At 37.0% G+C, this 20,588-nt stretch overlaps 1 protein-coding gene across 2 annotated transcripts in view; it reads left to right on the plus strand.

Moving 5' to 3' along the window:
- The window catches only part of tspan18a (tetraspanin 18a), a 68,185-nt gene that overhangs the window by 24,102 nt on the left and 23,495 nt on the right, over positions 1-20,588 (plus strand). Inside the window, exon 2 of one of the 2 annotated variants that reach the window (XM_055201293.2) lies at positions 14,330-14,427. In XM_055201293.2, the coding sequence (XP_055057268.1) occupies positions 14,425-14,427 (3 nt within the window). In that variant the 5' untranslated portion in view covers positions 14,330-14,424. The remainder of the gene's footprint in view (positions 1-14,329; positions 14,428-20,588) is intronic. The other variant, XM_055201302.2, reaches the window with a different exon arrangement.

The raw sequence follows: 20,588 nt of genomic DNA on the forward strand, positions 1-20,588 counted from the left end.
AAATCTTACTTATTGTCCCTTTAAAACACTCAAATAAAACTTAATTTTAAAGAAACTATGACAGAAAATGAAATCATACTAGATTATTAATTAATTAAATGTTTTTACCAGATACCTCTAACAGGAATAGCTGCGTGATGAAGTGAAACTAAAGGGTTAATAAACACAAACTGAAGCAAATGTTATAGTCTGGTGAACGATGATAGATAACGCGAAGATTGTAAAAACTGATTAATTCCCACTATTAATTACATTTTCTTAAAGTAACTACTGTAACATGTAAATAATGCACATAAATAACGTGAGCAAGAATGCTCAACAATTATATCTAATCAACAGGTATGTGCAACCTAGCAAGCAGGTTGCTCACACAACAAGATCACCAGCTAACTTACTTTAAAATTGAAAGAGCTATAGACTAATACAAAAACATAAGTCCACTTACAGTTCTCGCGGACACGCGTTTTATCAGCTGGTTATCCTCCAGACAGTACGGACCATTTTGGCCGTGTGGCGCGCGTACGCTTCACATCGCGAGCGTGCTATTCTCCAAGATGTTTTATCAACTGGCTAGTTATCCTCCAGACAGTGACAGACCACGTCTTTCACCCATTTCGGCCATGTGGCGCGCGTGCCCGCTCGCGCTGTGAAGCATGTTCACGCTATTCTCCGAGATGCACTCGACGGCCTTTTGTTATTTTTTTGGACAACCTAGTTAAGGCGGTAGGGTTTCCCAGCTTAGGCGGGCCGCCAGAAGTGCAAAGTGCTATAGGAAACCCTGTCAACTGCATGGACACAAACCACATAAAATTTAAGTTTGCAGCTGATTCAACACAATCTCAAGGTAATTTGTAATCATTTTATGAGCTAGCTTACTTATTCGTACAAAATCATTTGTACATTTTTTATACATTCTGGTTTTGCCCAAGTGACATTCAGGGTTTAAGGGTGGGGTCATTTAAATTTTTTTTTATTTATGTACGATTACTTTCACATCGTACAAGAATTAGCCACCTATTAAAAATTAGAAATTGGCTGTCTGGTTATGTAAGTCGTCGGCAGTGTTCTCTTCTGTTTGTCACTCAAGCTTATCTTGAATTAGCCAGTAATTACATGCATAAAATTCTTATTTTCAGAAAGGAAAAAGACCATTAATTCCACAATCTGAAGCCTATTGTTATGTTAGCTGACTTCCTCTTGTTGATAAGTCTGCAGCATATTGAACAATGGCCAGGTGGTACCAGTAAGCCTTCTATCAGAAAACACTTTAGGATATGAACAGTTTGCTGTCTGTGCCCTGTTCGTTCGATGTGCTTTTTCAATTTGCACACTTTACCAAAGTTCAGATGTAATTAATTTACAGTAACCAAAGACGATTCTTGTAAGCTCATGAGCTGAAAAGCAAACTGAAGATTTAAGCGATAAAATTGATATGGCTTTGTGTTTGTATGGCTAACCATATTGAAAATACTATTCTCAACCAGAGTATGTTTTGTGGCAAACTTGTTAATTGCACTTATTAAAGAATTGGTCAGTTTTTTGTGGTTTTATAGTTGTTATGAAAGCGTGACAGACAGTGTACTGTCAGAATGTGGGTCTTTTGATTTGTTTACATTGACATTGGTCTATATTACAAGACTGATCTCCAGGTTTGCTAATGAAATCATTGGGTCTGTAGAAATGCTGATAACAGTTATTAGTCACATTTTTGTTGTGTAAAAGCCTCTTGACTTAGTAGTAAATGATATTATACCATGAGATATTATTAGCATGGCTCAATGTATGTACAGTACTGTATCATGCATACCTCATCAAAATAAAAAACCTGTTGATTTTAAAGCCCTAATATAATCTACGTAAAGCAACAGGTGTTTGATATTGAGCTGAAGACATTATGGATGGAATCTTTTTTTGGAAAGTAACCAAGGATGTTGTGAATGATTTATGCTTAGAGAAACTTCAAAACGTAGTTTAAAAATGTCTATATAATTCACAGCATTATATAACACAGTAAATAAGTGTACCTTAGTGAACCATAAGTGAAGTAGCACAATAACAAATGTTCTTTGTTCACATCTTGAACAATAAACATAGATCATGGCATGCCTATTGTGACTCCTTTTAGATTTTTGTTACTTTTGCCCCCATTAGCCATCAGTCAGTTTGTTTGGCTCTCTATAAGCCTCTGCATAATTTAGCTTGGTCATGTTTCCAAGCTTCCATAAATGTCTGTGCTGTACAAGTACCTGAAATTGGAAGAGGAACTCACAATTATCTGGTCCTTATTTTCCCACGAGAATTTTCCATCAGCACAGGCTCTTCTGTTCATCCAAAATCTAATTTCTCTCTCTCTCTCTCTCTCTCTCTCTCTCTCTCTCTCTCTCTCTCTCTCTCTCTCTGTGCTGTTTTATGTGGATTGTGGGGACTGTTCATATAGAACAATCAGGGGTGGATTGAAAGCTTAAAGGGATAGTTCACCCAAATATGAAAATTAATTTACTCATCCACTTGTTCTAAACCTGTATGAGTTTTTTATTTGATTGTGAAAAAAACGAAAGAAGACATTTTGATTAATGATGATAAGCACACAGTTGATGGTACCGATTGAATTTTATAGATTTGTTTTTCCTACTATGGAAGTCAGTGGTTACAATAAGTTGTGTGCTTACCTATGGGCGAATCTACCCCCCACCTGCCCCCCTAACTTGGGTGATCCAAAAACTGTTCTTGTGAAAACAAACAAACGGCCACTATGTCCAGAAGCTTCTCAAAACATTGAACTAAACAATGCATATACCAAAAGTGAACAATTAAATTTTTTATTTGAAATGTATTCTTAGCAGTGATGCGCGGGTTGATCCGAAATGAGCAGGGGCCTCATTTATAAACGTTGTGTACGAACAAAAGAAGGCGTACACCACTCTCTACGCAATACGTGTTATTTATAAAAAGCAAACTTGACAGGAAAATGTGCTCTCCGTCGCGCAAGCTCTGATCCAGGTGTACACACAAAAACGTGTGAAATGAGAAATGGCGACACCGTCGGCAGATGGAAGAAACACGTGAAAGTGAAAGTGAAAAAGACAACACTGCCTCTCATAAATAACATGAGGACTTCACAAAGCAAGTCTTACAATTAACAGCCTACACGAACACCCGTTTGATCGATCAGCAGTGAAACAAAAAAAAATAATCGAAAATTACAACAGAAATTCAAATGAACACATATTTGCTAAAAGAAAAGTGAAATATGTTCTGCAATAATATTGGCATGTTGTGCAATTCATCCTCATAAAGAATATAGTTAACAGGACAAAATAATGTACAAAACTGATATATATAGATAGATAGATAGCCCACACTGTGCCCTCCAAACAACATTTTTCTCCTCTTTTCCAACTCGCCAACGATAACTTCTACTTCACATTGAGTGAAGTTACGTTTTTTTGATTTCCTCTCTGTGTTTGCCATGATTTCGCAATCAATGCATATTAACTTGTGGGCGTTTCACGGACTATTTATGGGCAAATATGGGCGTGTCATGAAGCCGCAAAAGCTGCGCTACATTTAGAATTGATTGTGATTTATTAAGGGAAAAATGCGTATGTGCGTGCGCACGGTTTTATAAATCCAAATATTTCTGTGTGTACGCGCGTCCTATGTTTTATCCGTACGCCACTTCTGACGCAAATCCTACGCAAATTTTTATAAATGAGGCCCCAGGTGCCTGCGGTCACCCGCGGTTACGAGTCATCCAAAAATATTTTTAAGGATATTCGGGTCACGATAACATGTCCAAGCTCAATACAATTAAAATAAAAGCAAAAATATATTTGAAGATGATATGTAATAATGATTTTGAGGCCCAGATGGTTTGATTGTGAGGGCCATGATCACTGCAAAAATCCCACTGAATGCTGAATGTCTTTATGAATGACTAAAAAAAGTGTTCGAAGGTGCTGGCAATTTCAGTCATAGTTTTGCATTGTGATGAGTATCGATTGTTATGATACCACAGACTTGAATTACTAACATCGCTTTAAATTAACATTCATAAAGTGCCCTGAAAAACTCCCAAAGGCTGTTTATCAGGAGGATGTTGTGTGCTGTGAGGCTGTGGGATGTAAAGTCAAAGCTACAGCCTCTGACCAGTGCAGCAATAAATCAGACTGACTCCCTCAGGAGCATCGAACGCATCAGACTGGTGGGGATGAAATCTGGCCATGCGGTAAATAAGTAGTGGAATCTGCCGCGACCACGACTGTCTCTGTTTTCTTTTCATCCCTTTAAGTGTCTCATGGTTGCTAGTTCTGCCAATCTTTCATACTTCACTCACACAATCTTTCATATTTCACTCACATCTTTCGAACATAAAAAATAAAATAAAAAAATAAAGTTTGAGTAACAACATTTCTATCTGTCCTACACTTTAAAAATATTGGGTTGTCTTTAACCCAACTGCTGGGTTGTTTCAACATGGTTGATTAACAATAACCCAGCAGTTGGGTAAAAACAACCCATTATTTGAGTAATTTTTACCCCGAAATTTGTCCAATAGTTACCCAGTCCTGCCCTAACGAAAAAGAAGTATACTTTTTAAGTTCATTTTATTAAGTATACTTAAGTAATGTTGGAGTATAGTTTAAGTATACTTTAGGTAGTAAGTGTACTAACATCTATGTTCTAGTAGTATACTTGTAAGTGTATTGAATATCGCTTGGGACTAAATTGGCCCACTTTTTAGTATATAAAAGTATACTTCTTAAGCCCGGAATACACTGCACGATTTTTGTCCTCTTATAAGATCATTACCTTATCACACTGTGGGACATGTATTGTTTAAACTCGGGTACGAGAGGCATGTAGACTGTACGACTATGACATGGAAGCTTCGGCAGCAGCGTCACACGTTGCGCAACGTCACCAGCATGCGCTCGTGGTAAACAAATACTGGCGCGCAGGTCGTAGCAGCAAACACATTGTGCGGTGATCATGCCGAATTTCTGACACTGTCAGAAAACTATCGTAGGCTATCTTTGCACGCAAGACCGGGAAAACGTCCGTCTTTGAACCTCTCTTACTGTATGACATAGGACCACCGATGGAGATCCACGATCACAGAAATCGCAACGATAGTTTCACGATGGCAATCTTTCGTCTGGGACAGCCAATAATCGTGCAGTGTATCCCAGGCTTAAGTGTACTATAAGTGTAAGAGTAGTCAACTTTAAGAGCATAACTAGTGCACAAGTACGTTCTTCATTTGTACTGCAAGTGAACTCATGAGTATACTAGTAGTTTGCTAGACTTATACTTCAAGTTTACATGCAAGTGTTCTGTTAGTGTACTCTTAGTAAACTAGTAGGTTACTAATTGGGTGCCGCAGGCATACTTGCAAGTATCCTTTTACTATACTTTTAGTTAACTAGTAGTGTACTAGTCATACCAAAAGTGTACATGCAAGTTTTCTGTTAGTGTACTCTTAGTAAACTAGTACAGTGTTTCTCAACCCTGGTCCTCAAGGACCCCCTTCCAGAATGTTTTACATGTCTCCTTAATTAACACACCTGATTTAAATTATTAGCTTGATAGGGAGACATTCTGGAAGGAGGCTGATGAGTTGGTTCGTGTGTTTTAAATAAGGAGACATCTAAAACTTTCTGGAAGGGGGTCCTTGTGGACCAGGGTTGAGAAACACTGAACTAAGTTACTAATTGTGTGCTGCAGGTATACTTGCAAGTGGGTTATTTTTTTAGAGTGTAAAGTGCTGTTCTGCAACCTCTAGCCATTTTTTGTGTATATCCTCTAATACTGCACATGTAAATTAAATAGGAGTTTAAATCGGACAGTTCATTCTGATATGATACAGTATCGATTATCTCCGTCTGCGCTGTGATATTTGCAGATACATGAAATTTTTCTTTAATGCAATTACAATTCCATTAATTTAATCGATACTTAGTTAAGCGTAGTCAAGCAGTTCAATTTTTTATTAACTCACAAACGTTTAATTAAACTTAATAGAAAAGCACAATCTATGTCACAATTGGGATGTTAACAAAAAATTATTAATAATAAAATAAATAATGAGGGAAAATATCACATAAAATCAAGCTTATGATGGCAACAGTCATTCAGCTGGTGCTGGCAAAGGTTTTCTGCCAATCTGTTTGTCCAATCCATTTTCCAAATACAAAATATTTCCAAACCCACGATTTGAAAATAAACGGAAATTATGCGCCTTAGATGGACGTTATGTCAAAGAATGAGGATGCGGAGAGTAACAAAAAATGGTACATCATATTGATTATTTATGTGTGGAATCGATGCATTGTATTGTTAGGAATTGTATATCAATGTTTTGTTTTGTTCAACTCACTGGGATCCATAGATATCTCATGCATACATTAAACACTTGCTAGACTGAAACCCTTTACCTGATGGACTTTAATAATTTTCATTATGTTTGCATAATTGGACCGTACTGTAGGAATAAAAAGGAGTTAGGACACAGCACTGAAAGTTGAAATATAATAGAAATAAGTTATGGTATTATTTATTTAATTTACATACAGCAGATTTTTATACACAAATAACAAAACAAAATGAAAGCTTTATAGTTGTTCAGGAAAAAATGTAGGCACACATTTATCAAAATTCCTATTCCAACAAAAAATATTATCCAAATAATAACCGACAACACAGTTTATATCCTCCATTACTAACAGTTAAAACAGTAAACAAATGAAAATTATAATTAAACAAAAAATGAACCTTGGCTTTAAAGGATTTATTTATTGGATATTTACAATACACACAGATTAAAAGCAAATATTTACAGAGGTCATTGGCAGCAGCAACATCTTAAACACATTTTTATTTAGCAACACTCAGGAAACATTTAACAGCTGCTCTGATGCCTTGCTTGCTTCATATTCTCTCTCTCTTTCTCTCTCTCTCTCTCTCTCTCTCTCTCTCTCTCTTTACTGTTCCCCCTCACTGAAAAAAATGATTCATTGAATTTAATCAATTTTTTTAAGGTAAGTGGTTGCAATCAATTTATTTAAGCTACATTAAAACAAAAAGGATTAGTAACGTAAAATAAAATATAAAACTTTTGTTTAAATGTAGCTTAATTAAATTGATTGCAACAACTTACCTTAAAAAAATTGATTAAATTCAATGAATCATTTTTTTCAGTGCTCAGCCAATCAAAGGTAGAAAGTGAGTATTGTGTGTATTAAATTCTTGCAGGTGTGTTTGTAGTTAGTGTGTCTGATATACTTAAAAGTCAACCCTGGCTCACACGCATAAGTATTTTTCTATAGCATGCTGGATGGATATATCAAGGGCTGGCTGTGTTTTGTTGGGAGTGTTTCTTTAATGGTGAGCTATAACTGGGGTAAGCAACCCCTGGTAATGTAACAGAATAGTCATGTACTCAGTAAGTGAATGGATATGGGTCACAGTTGATTCCCTTTGCCTCCAATCCTGGAGCAGATGTCAATGATGAGAGAATCTATAATCTTTGTTCTTTGAAGGTCTTGCAAAAATTGTGTCCTAGGGGTTTAGCACTTGACCTTTAGTGTTTCCTAAGGTTTCCCTGATACTTGCCATCTGAAACTGAAGACATAGACCTTTAAAGTTTGATCTGGTGTCAGATGATGGTTCTTTGGTATATGTATACCTTATGCTACGTTCCAGAAAGCTACTGGAGTCCAACTCCATACCCATTTTCAACATCAGAGCTTACCAATTACTATGAACATACATTGATGGTGACCTGACCAGGGACAAACAACTCCTAGCAAAACTTTTTGGTGCACAGATCTGAGTGACATAAGAAAGGTCCAGAACTCCAGATTGATGCCAGCTGGTTGTGTGGGCATCAGTAGATTCTGGGCTGCTCTCTGATGTACAAGAATGACTCACCTCCCTTCTGTCTGATAGATTCTCAATGTTTTATCTATTGAGTATTTGAGGCCATGAACTTTTTCTAGACTATTTGACATTCATCATTAGTCTAAAATCCAGAACGAAACAGAATTATAGGGATCTGTATTTAATTTATTAAAGTAATTTTTGCCAAACAAACTTTAAGCATTTATTACCATTAGGGCTTACATGGTTATGAAATTTGGCCGACGGTTAATTGCCTAATAAATTGTGACGATTATGACAATTAATTGCCTGTTTTTGGGCTTTGCCAGTTATGACGATTAATTGACTATTTTATTGCTATGACATTTAATTCTCATACATTTAGTTTGTTCATGAAATAATTTTCACCTAGCAGTGAATATTAATACACATATTTAAAAGTATTAAAATGTATTTATTTTCTGTTTTTTTCCACTGTATTGAATGGTTTTGCAATGTTTCGCATTACACTGTCAGTTAAGTAATGCCATCTAATACAGTCTCATTTATATAGGAGCTACAGCTCCCCCTTCTGTTTTTTAGAGAGTTGTGCAATCATTGCGGTGAATTGAAATCATCACGATGAGGTCAAACAATTGCGATGAGACGATTATTTAATCATTGTGACAGCCCTAATTACTGTCAGTTAAGTAATGCCATCTAATACAGTCTCATTTATATAGGAGCTACAGCTCCCCCTTCTGTTTTTTAGAGAGTTGTGCAATCATTGCGGTGAATTGAAATCATCGCGATGAGGTCAAACAATTGCGATGAGATGATTATTTAATCATTGTGACAGCCCTAAATCATTGCGGTGAATTGAAATCATCGCGATGAGGTCAAACAATTGCGATGAGACGATTATTTAATCATTGTGACAGCCCTAATTACCATGTACAAGATTAATTCCAACTGAAATGTCCAATATCATTTGTAAGTTTGTACATTCAGAGGCAAAGTTTAATAATTTCACTTGCTGAATGTCACACCAAATTAGAATCATTATAAGGCAGTAATACTATAGGAGTAGAATTTATTTGCAAGATTATATTTAAAAATTTAACAAATTCTGTACTCTATCCACCTTATTTTTAACATAAATGTGGGTGTAGCCATCTTTGAGCTCGTTTGTGTAAGACTTCCGTTGAGCCACTAAAACTAATAATAGTCATATTGCGAGTAACGTTTTCACTGGCAAGTTAATGTTTATTATAAAATCCAAAAAAACCGGCACAAGTGTGCAGTTATGGGTTGCCTTAACAGCTGGTAGAGGCTCTACAAATCATTTGTTGACCATAATCCACGTACCAGATCTGTATGTGGATGTGGCACATGTGCACCCATGATCTGTATCCACACATCCATCCAGTAAAACCTTTCATAGAAACTGCCAGTAATCAATAAATGAAGAGTTTCGTTGCAAAACGAGATAACTCCGTTTTTAAAATTTTTGTCAAAACATGTTTATTATTATAATCTACGGTAAATTACCGGCAACTCAGCTGCAGTAATATTGTAATTTCTACGGAATTTTTTTACAGTGCACACTTACACACCAAAGGAAATTTAAAAACATGAATCGGACAAAAAGTGCTCTTTAATGTGTTTGCGCATACTTTTGTTGTTTTAAAAGAACATGATAATAATTTACTAAATTACCTGCCCATGTATCCCTCTAATGCCTAAGAAGCGATTTCATCCTATCACTGGGTTAGTAGTGCAGGGTATACGCAGGTTTTAAGAAGTGTACCTACTTCTTTTTTTGATGGCATGGGGTATATTCACTTCTGTATGGGGGCATTCATTAATGATATACCCACTTTTCCAGGCATCACTATACCACTGCATGGTGGTGGATGTGGTAAATATTTGCCATAATGTTTTCAATCATGTGCGGGCTCCCACAACAGTTTTCTATCGACAGGCTATTGAAATGGAAATCTTGCAAAATAAAGAAAATACGTCACATCAATTAGTTCCACATTTGAAAATAAGGTGGATAGTGTCACTTCCATAATACCTTTGTTTTTTTTATTTAGAAAAGAATTGGAAAATTTGTGCTTTAATTTTTATTATTTTTATGTACTAGCATCATTTAACAGAATTGCACAAAAAGATCCAAAACAACAGGCAGTCCTGCCCCAATTTTATGCCAGTGGTTGAGCTAATGTTCATGTGTTGGGCCAGTCGGGATGCCAAAACATACAATCTGTTGTGAAGGCGCCACAGAGCCAAAATAAATTTTTTAGGAAACTCAACCCTTTGACTTTTAGACTACACATAATAATGAGATAGCAGAAATATGTTACCACCCATAACAAATTATCAGACATTTGTAAAAACGCTTATTAAATAAGGGTATCAACAATAATCGATTAGCCGATGCATTGCAATGCGCGCATGCAGGATTCAGCATCGATGCAGCAAAGTGTCAGGAATTATGAACACTCAGACACGAACCCAGATGCAGACATTAACAACGAAGGATTTATTAGACAAAACAGGGTAAAACATGAAAACAAAACCCAAGAGGGGGCAAAACAAGACAGGGAAAACACGACGCTAAACTAACACTAAACTTAACAAAACTAACAATAAACTTTAAAAACCATAAACAGGCAATGACTAAGACTTCACTATATACTCACAGCAAACCAACAGCAAATGTGACAAGACGAACGTGCACAGAACAGCAAACACAAGGACAATAAATAGGGAGAAAGTAAATTACATACACCTGAAAATAATCACGAGTAAGGGATCGGGGAAAAAGTGACGAGACCCGGGAAATGCGTGGTCAGAATAAACCAATACTACAACCACACATTTCCCACATAGAACATATGTACTGTCAGAACCCTGCCATGCTAAACTAGATCTAAATACCAACAGGATCCGGCAGGATTCTGACACAAAGTGCCATAATCGATTATGTCACTGTTTATTTTCTGGCCTCGATTGGACAATAAAGTTGTGAAGTTTCAATTACTTCTGGGGGCATAACAACAACAATCAAGATGTCTGAGGCGGAGAGAGATAACCGCGATAGACGGGTAAATAAAAACGCACCCTTTTCCATGGAAAGCGGACATATGGGCACATTTCGTTATAGTGTGAGTGACTGCTTGTATTGCCTCATACGCACAACCGGCACAACGTCATAGAATGTCTCTGAACAGGTTCACGCCCACTTTTGGGGGAAATCGCACTAGACGTTCCATTGACTTCCATTCAAAATAGTGGAACAAAGCAACCTTCGTACACAGCTGGCAGGCGTAAATAACTTATGAAATCACTCAGATTAAACATGTTGAGTAATTATCTGTCCACCCTGCCTGCCATAGAGCGCGAAAGATAAATTAACATATTTAATTTGGTCAATATAAAAACATGTCTCTTTCATTCTCCCAGCATCAAATTTGTGTAACAACGCTCCCTATTGGCCAGAGGTGTCTTACCCGGACATTAAACTCGTACCTCATCGAGTCAACAGGGAAGCAAGTGAATGATTTTACTTCGTATTTGAAAGTTACTTCGTATTTATTTATTATGTCTTTAAGAGTAGGAAGGAAGAGTAATGAGTGCACTTTTCCGTCCAGCCATACAACTAACTGGCTTAGCGATATTTCCAGCAATCACTGGATGGCGTTGTTACACAAATTTGACGCTGTGAGAATGAAAGGGACATGTTTTTATATTGACCAAATTAAATGTGTTAATGTATCTTTCGCGCTCTATGGCAGGCACAATGGACAGATAAATACTCTACATGTTTAATCTGAGTGATTTCATAAGTTATTTACGCCTGCCGGCTGTGTAAAAACGTTGCTTTGTTCCGCTATTTTGAATGGAAGCCAATGGAAGCGCTGCTTTTTTATCCCCCGAAAAGGGGCGGTGACGAAATTTGCAGTCAAGTTCCCGGATGTGCCGGTAGTCCGTATGACAGTATTTGCCTTCTGGTGTACAGTAGAATTCTGATGCATCGCAATGCATCGTAGAATCGAATTGAATCGTTACCTGGTGAATCGTAATTGAATCGAATTGTGAAGGCAGTGCCAATGCACACCCCTATTATTAAATTGTTGACATTTTCCTCCTATTTGAGCTTGTTTAAACCAATAATATTCGTTGTTGTTGTATTGCATTTTAAAATGCTTATAGAGGTCATTCTGGCCCTCATGACAGCTGGAATATAATGAGTGCTGGTTTGTTCATTACAACTGAGATGACTTAGTCATCATATTGTGTTCCAGGTATGGTAAGTTAATGTGTCGTTCTTTCTCAAAAATCACTTTTCACAGTTTGTGAAGCTCAGCAGGCTGTGGAACCTGCAGAATTGAATGGGTCCTAGAGGATAAACCTCTCCTGTTCAACAGCTGGGAAGTTACTGTAGGCAAGAATCGATATCGCTAAGAAACTAAATTAACAGCCTTGTCTCTTAGGAATTGGTATTTTACAGGGCAGCTAATCTGTGTGTATTTCTACGATGTGAATTGGAAAAAAACATATGATGATTTTTTTAAAGAAGCAACTACCTACATCACTGTGGCAAAACAGATCAGACTAAAATATGAATGATATCATACAAATTCATACAAATGAGGCATTTTGTAAAAATGCTGTTGGAATGTCTTTTTTCAGACTTCTACCAGCTAGCCTATTTTATGTCACGATCGGTTTAACACCGGGAAGTGGAAAACAAAAGGAGAGAACCCAAACGCAAGGATGTATCAAAAATAACTATGAATTTATTAAATACAAAACATAAAAACCCACGAGGGGGTAAAACAGAAGATAACCAAAACACTGTGATAAAACACAAACCAAAACACGGGAACAGAACAGGAACTTGAAACAGAGCACACGGAATACACTGAAACTCTGAACATTCAACATTCAACAACGCACGCGCACAACACAGAGGACGCGAGGGCATAATAAAGACAGCACATCAATGGGGAACAGGTGAACATAATTAATCACGTAAGACACGAGTACATAAGGGAGTAAGGTAAAAGTGACAAGACACTGGGAACACGTGTCACACATACATGATGTGAAACAACACGTATTCCCACATAAACACAATGCTGCCCTGGTCTTGCCCTCTGGATAATAACCAAAGTCAGGCAAGACCATGACAGCCACAAAACACTGGGAACACGTGTCACACAGATATGATGTGAAACACACGTGTTCCCACGTAAACACAATGCTGCCCTGACCTTGCCCTCAGAACATAGACCTGAACCTATACTAAGGTCTGGCAAGATCACGACAGCAACAAGACACCGGAAACATGTGGAAGCCACACACACAATGTGATTCCACATGCCCCCACACAGAACATAATACTGCCATGGTCCTGTCAGATGCACTCAGACCTACATCTAGCACAGATGTCTGACAGGACCGTGACATTTTAGGGTTTAAACATGAAGCAGTGTAAGTCCACGTTTGTGTACAACAGGTTCTAGTTACACAGAATTAAGTAGTATGGTGCAAACAAGAAAAATGTGATGTCCACGCATGCGGACACACCAGGTCTTAGGAGATTAAAGATAATAAATAATGTCAGGTTTTGTCCAAAGCAGCAAGTCAAAAACAGTAATTCCAAGTATGTACATTTAAACATTCCTTCACTCTTAATCTACTTCAGATTCAGGCCTTTTGTCCTTTCTGGTTTAAATATTTTCATTTAACAGACTTTGATGTGATCTGATTGGTTCTGTTTACCTCAGACAGTTTCCAGCTACATTTATTGGTACTCCATATTCCCCTCCATTTGTTTTCATGGAAACGGATGAACAGTTCAGTCCCTCAACGGTCTGCCCTATGTGAACTCCCCACTCTGGCTAATCTGCTATAGATGCTCTACGCTTATAGGTAGCAGGTTGACACAGAGTTTTCTACACAGTGCACCAAACACACAGGGACATGTGCTTTATTTAGGCTTTTTTGTTTCATTTGTGTGGCCTCCTACAGAAGATGATAATCAATGTGTTAACAAGATTCTGTTTCTAACACGATAAAGTGTGTGTAAAGCTTAAAGGTTAATCTAAATAAACTCTAGGTGATTTTTTGGAAACCTCTCCTACTGTGAGTGTATTAATTGTTCTGTCACATTGGCAAACAGTGGTTTCAAGGTCAGCGTTTATAATATTGTCAAGCAGGAGACCTCTGAACACTCTTATGACTGCAGAGGGGATTCAAGCAGACCTCTTGCTGTGCACTGAGAAGATGCATGAATACTAATAGCAAGATGGTTGCAAGCATTTACAGTATAGTGATGTGGTTAGAGCTCAGGGCTCTGTATGAAATCTCAAGAGTTTGCATAGAATTTGTAAGGAATGTATCAGAGAGAATGCCATGCAAAAGAGTCACTATTTTATTTTATGATTATCCACAGATACAGAGAGGAAGTTACAGAAGAGTTACAGAAGAGACTTCTGAAAAGAGGCACGCTTGCCATCAGCTGGAAGGAAGAGACATTTACAGGTACATATGGTATGGTGATTTTTGATCATTTTTTAAATGTGACATTATACTGTTATGACATTAAAAAAGCACGAAAAGCATGAAAATTAACATTTGCTTGATTCTTAAATTTAACATCACATTTAAAGCTGAGCATGTGTCATATACTATAGTCATACAACTTTCTTCTTTTATTGATTATTTTAATGGTCTTGTTTGCTCAATACACTATAAAAAAGGGGTTACTAATTGAAGTAATTTTAAAACATATTTCACTTTAAATTTTGAACAAAACCACAGTGAGAACGCAAGCTTCAATGAATGGTTGAAACCGTAGCCCACCACACATATACACCTGAAAGTGCGCATGTGCAGTAAGCGAACCTAGGGACGAGCACGTATGACGGTTATACGCCAACATATCACCAGAATGATTGACATCAGGGATGATCAATAATCTAGATGATCCACCCAGAAAAAGAAAATCTTCCGCTATACCTTTAAGTAGATCCAACTTTCATTTTTTTACAGTGTAGTACACTCCCTCAACATCAAGAAAAATTATTTTAAATCTAATTCCTGTCAAAAGTCAATTGTTTAAAATGGTCCGCGAATGTGCGTTTCATATATGTAACACGTGACCTTTTAATGTCATAACGCAATTACGTGAGGTCGCGCTGGCGCGTCACAGGACCGGACATAGACGAGAAGTTGTGGTTTAAAAGTACATATTTTTTTAATTTTCTTGTCAAAAATCACAATTGTTTCGCTAGATAAGACCCTTATGCTTTGTTTGGGATCATTTAGAGTTCTTTGAAACTGTAATTTTAAAGTGCAATAAAACTGTTACGTGTTGGTGTCCATTAAAGTCCATTAAAATGAGAATAAACCTGGAATGTTTTCCTCAAAAAACATAATTTCTTCTCACTGAACAAAGAAAGACATCTACATTTTGGATGACATGGTGGTGAGTAAATTATCTGGATTATTTTTTTAAGAAAATTGACTAATCCTTTAATATAACTAAGGCTAGTCCTGGATTAATCTAAACCCTGTCCGGGAAACTGCCCCATAATGTTTAAAGCTTTTTCTTATATTTCCAGAAATTACAATTAGATTTTTAAATATTTTACATGAAATATAATTTTATTTTCATCTTGCATGCAAGAAGCGGTAGTTGCCTTAAGCTTACAATCTTGAAAAAGGAAATAACAGCTCATATAAAAAAGACTTTCCATTTGAACATGTAGCAAGTGTCACTCCAAGACCTTGATTTAATGGAGAAAGTGTTAGTTTTGGCATCTAACTACTTTCAGCACCCAGAATGTAAGAACAATAAACAAAAATCTGTACGCCAGTAAATGGTGCTGTTTTTCATTGTTAACACATTTTATCTTGTACTTTCCCCTTCCTTTCTTTGTAAAAGAGTCTGAAATTTATCTTAACATACTAAACTTTCTCAAAACAAGCTTACTCTAAAGTGTTTTTCCTGCATTGCTTAATTCATGTTACTGTTAGTAATAGTATGTTTGTGCAAGAACATTTCATGCTGGTTTCCTATGACTTTTTGATTGGGTTTTCTCTCCCTACTTTTTTGTTTTTTATCTATGAAACACGAATTTAGCAATGTGAAATACTTCACGTTTATCAGTTTATTTAAAAATGGGCTTCTTTATTAAATGTCTTCCTCTCAATAGAACTTTTAGCATTTTTGGTCTTTTATATTGAGACAGATTATAAGTGTGACGTCAGTAGAAAACATGTAACCTGTTTTATTTTGTAATATCACTGGAATTGAGAATGAACTATAGATGAGAAAAGTTTGCTGTCAGTCAGACCGCTTGTAGGTACAGAATTGAGCTGGTACACTGTACAACCGATACTGCAGAAAGGCTGGTATTGTTCCTTTTATATTTTAATTTAGACTTGATAGCAAAGTATTTTTCTCTTTTTAAAAGAAAAGAAGAAAGTCTTTCATAAAGTGGTGGTGACAAATGTTGTAAAGTAGTCTTATGTTTTTATTCAACAAAAACACAGACACAGTCTGCATATAAAAAGATTTGAGCTGGCATTATGCAACCCTTTTGTTGAGATTCCTGCATTCTGCAACCAACATTTGAATAGCCAGTTTTTGAATAGCCAACATCTGAATAGTAATCAATTAGGGAAAAACATAACAGCCATTGTAAGCTTAAACAGCTCAAATGTCACCATTCATTTTTATTGCATACAATTAATACTATTCTATTCTATAGAAATTTGCAGCTGGGTTGCCGGTAACTTACCGTAGATTTAAATTTATGTTATTACTGGCAACATTTTGTTCAAAGTTAAATGAACATTAAACATTTACAAGTCTTTGTCTTTACAGAATAAAACTAGAAAAACAGCATCAAGCAAAACATTCTGGGAAACAAAATCTGAAGCAAAAAACAGAAAAAAAGTTTGATGATGATTTCTGGTTCCCAGAATGCTTTGCATGAGGCTGTTCTTATATAGTTTTATTCTGTAAAGATAAGGACTTGTTGATATTTAACATTTATTCAACTTTGAACAAACTCTTGCCAGTAAATAACATACATTTAAATCTACGGTAATTTACCAGCAACCCAGCTGCAATACCATTGTTATTTCTACGAATTTTTTTTACAGTGTATAGAATATATGCATATGAAGTACAAATTCAGGTGAATCACACATGCCACATCACTTTACATGCTCATATCATTCTCAGCGTATCATCGAAAGTACTAGATATCTACTGGCATATGTCTTGCCTAACTCTGGCTGTTTTCAGAATGTGACTGCAATTCTCCAGAGACGAGACAGATCAGTCTCTTAGCAAGATCTTAAAAATCCCTCCAGTATCACCTACACTATGTTACTATATACTCTAAGACTGACAGCCTCCTGTCCTACCAGAATAATCAGAGCTGTGAAACAATCGTAACACAAGTTATACAGCTATACAGCACACATATACAGTACACATATATACGGTATTATTTGCCACATGATGATCAATGAGTATCAATTGAAATTAGATTGTTCTAAAATTAGGCAGCTTTATTGACAGTTCTCTGCACTTGATATTTATGTCTTATTGAACGTCAATAGTCTTATCCATAATCTAAGATTCATAAAGATTCATAATCTAATATATACTGATAAAAGGATATTACCGCAACATAAACACGCCTAATAAAATTGACTAAAGCTTTTCCAGTTCATTTTAATGCAATGAATGTTTTGTCAACTTTAAATGTGCTTTGTGTGGTACAGTAACATCTTAAGTGAGTGGTTTTCAATATAATTCTATTGTACCTGTGAAAATAATACCATGGTATCTTAAGATAACAACTGAACGCTTCACTTTTTACAGTGAAATATTAGAAATTTTGCCCTCTTGTTTATTAAAGGTGCAGTGTGTAAATTTTAGCGGCATCTAGTGGTGAGGTTGCAAATTGCAACCAATGGCTCAGTTCACTGATCACCCCTTGCTTTTGAAACGCATAAAGAAGCTACGGTAGCCGCCACCGGACAAACATGTCATTGTCGGAGACAACTTAGTAAAAAAGGTTTGTCCGTTAAGGGATCTGTAGGAACATGGTGGCACAAAATGGCGACTTCCATGTAAGGGGACCCTCTGTGTATGTAGATAAAAATGTCTCATTCTAAGGTTACAAAACATAACGGTTCATTATGAAAGGTCTTTATACACCCCTGACAATATAGTTTTGTATATTATTTAGCATTTCTGTCAAGAGATTCTTCTAAAAAATAACACACTGCACCTTTAAATGTTATGCATGGGTAGGAAAAAGATGATTGATATTTCAGCTCTCAGAAAAAAGGTACAAATGTTGTCACTGGGATATTACCTTATAAAAAGGTCCTTATTTGTACCATTATGGACCTTCTGGTATCTTCATTCTGAAAGTGTGCTATACTTTTGTTGAAATGACCACCAGTCTTTTGCCCTGACAGCATAGCTGTAAAGTAACTCCACTTAACATATTTTAAGCTCAGAGGTTTTGCGTGATAAAATTCAGTTTTCTCTGTCTGACCTTACATTTGAGTCAAAACACATCATTTGAAGGTCATAGCATTTTGTCTGGATTCAGAGTAACAGCTCTTGAATGCCAATGGGACCATGGTGGATAAAACATTTCCTACGCAGACTACAAATATATGATTCATCAGACATCAAGGCAGATTTGTTCTTCAACAACAGTTTAAGTACAATGCATATAGGGACGTCCCCCGCACTTTTTTTATTGGATAGTTGTGTTCACGACATGTTGAGGTTTGAATGGAGCAATGTATATAAAAGCAGAATGATTTAAAATTCAGAGACAAGATAGTCTATACATGACGTCAGTCTATACATGACGTCAGTCTATACATGACGTCAGTCTATACATGACGTCGGTCTATACATGACGTCGGTCTATACATGACGTCGGTCTATACATGACGTCGGTCTATACATGACGTCGGTCTATACATGACGTCGGTCTATACATGACGTCGGTCTATACATGACGTCGGTCTATACATGACGTCGGTCTATACATGACGTCGGTCTATACATGACGTCGGTCTATACATGACGTCGGTCTATACATGACGTCGGTCTATACATGACGTCGGTCTATACATGACGTTCACGTTTCCATGGCAATCAGTTACTCACTTGTCACGTCATCATCACATGCCCTAGCTCGCATCCGCAGTCCCACGCTGTATCCAACATTAGTAAAGGTTACGATGAGTCTAATGCTGCGTTCACACCAGCCTCGGTAGAGGCGTCAAGCGCGAGTGATTTCAATGTTAAGTCAATGTGAAGACGCGTTGACGCGCGTCTGGAGGTCTTGCGGTGCGAATTAGGCGTTAAGTTCGGCGCAGTAGACGCGATTCCGCCTCATTGGCACGAATTGAGCGTTGCCGTGGCAAACGTGCGAGTTGAAACATTTTTTGGCTGAAAAACGCGCCACGTTAACTAGGGATGCACCGAAATGAAAATTCGGAAACCAAGGCCGAAAAACCAAGACGCCAAAATAAATTATTATGCCAATTATTAGTATAAATGCATTTATGTCTATGGTACTAACTTTACTAGGGGTGTGTGATGGATCACAAAACTCACGGTTCGGATCACATTACAGTTTTTGAGGCACGGATCAGATTATTTTTCAGATCAGCAAAAAGAGGGTGGGGAAAATCTAATAACTAATAAAGAAATTGCAAACATTTATAAAAAAGAACAAAGTTGCACATTAATAAGGGCTAACATTAGCATGAGGTACAGAAATCGAATTAAATGAGTCATAACACTGTCTTTATTGTATAAATTAAATATATTATTATTTTTAGAGCTACAGAAGTGATTTTTTTTCTTTGGCTTGGGTTGTTTGATTATCATTAATGACACAGACTTAAGTAGGTTAATTGAGGTTACTGTCTCTTTAAATAAGCAGAGACTGGTTTCTGACTGTAATCTATAAATACACTTAAGACATAAACAAATGTTTTTTTATTAGAAAAAGAATACTTTGGAGATAATTTTGTTTAAATGTGCCCTGTCAATAACAGAAAGATTTTACGGTCGCTTGTTTGCGTCTCACTCGTGTGTGTGCACTATTGAGGGCACTTAAACGCGCGCGCACACAGAGACAGAAGGCGAATACCAAACAGCGCAGCTGTAAAAACGTTACGTTGTTATGCTGGGCCATTTTCGGCCAAAAATCTTCGGTGGCCGAATATTCGGTGCATCCCTAACGTTAACCAATCAGGAGCTTGCTCTAGTGTGAACCCGGTAATGCTACGTACACACCAAACGTGGGGCATCGCGTTACTCACTCTAGATTACCCGCGAGATTTAACTTCGTGTCATGCAAATTTTTTGCTCGAGTTGAATATTTTTAGCTTGGGTGAAGACGTGTTTGAGGCGAATAACGCGTATTCTCGCAGGAAACGCGCCGCCCATATCACGTCATTCACATTGCCACACGCAAGGATGCGTCTGATCGCGTCTTTGCATTGACTTTGTTTGTAATCTACTCGCGCAAATCGTTGACCCGCATTTGGTGTGAACCCACAGTAAAGTGGCAAAAAACCCTTTTTTACGAAAAAGTCAAGCAGCGTAAGTTGGCATGTGATATCCGAATTGTGTTGCACAATGTTACTTC

Source organism: Misgurnus anguillicaudatus, chromosome 21 (genome assembly GCF_027580225.2).
Source record: "Misgurnus anguillicaudatus chromosome 21, ASM2758022v2, whole genome shotgun sequence".
Lineage (NCBI taxonomy): Eukaryota > Metazoa > Chordata > Actinopteri > Cypriniformes > Cobitidae > Misgurnus > Misgurnus anguillicaudatus.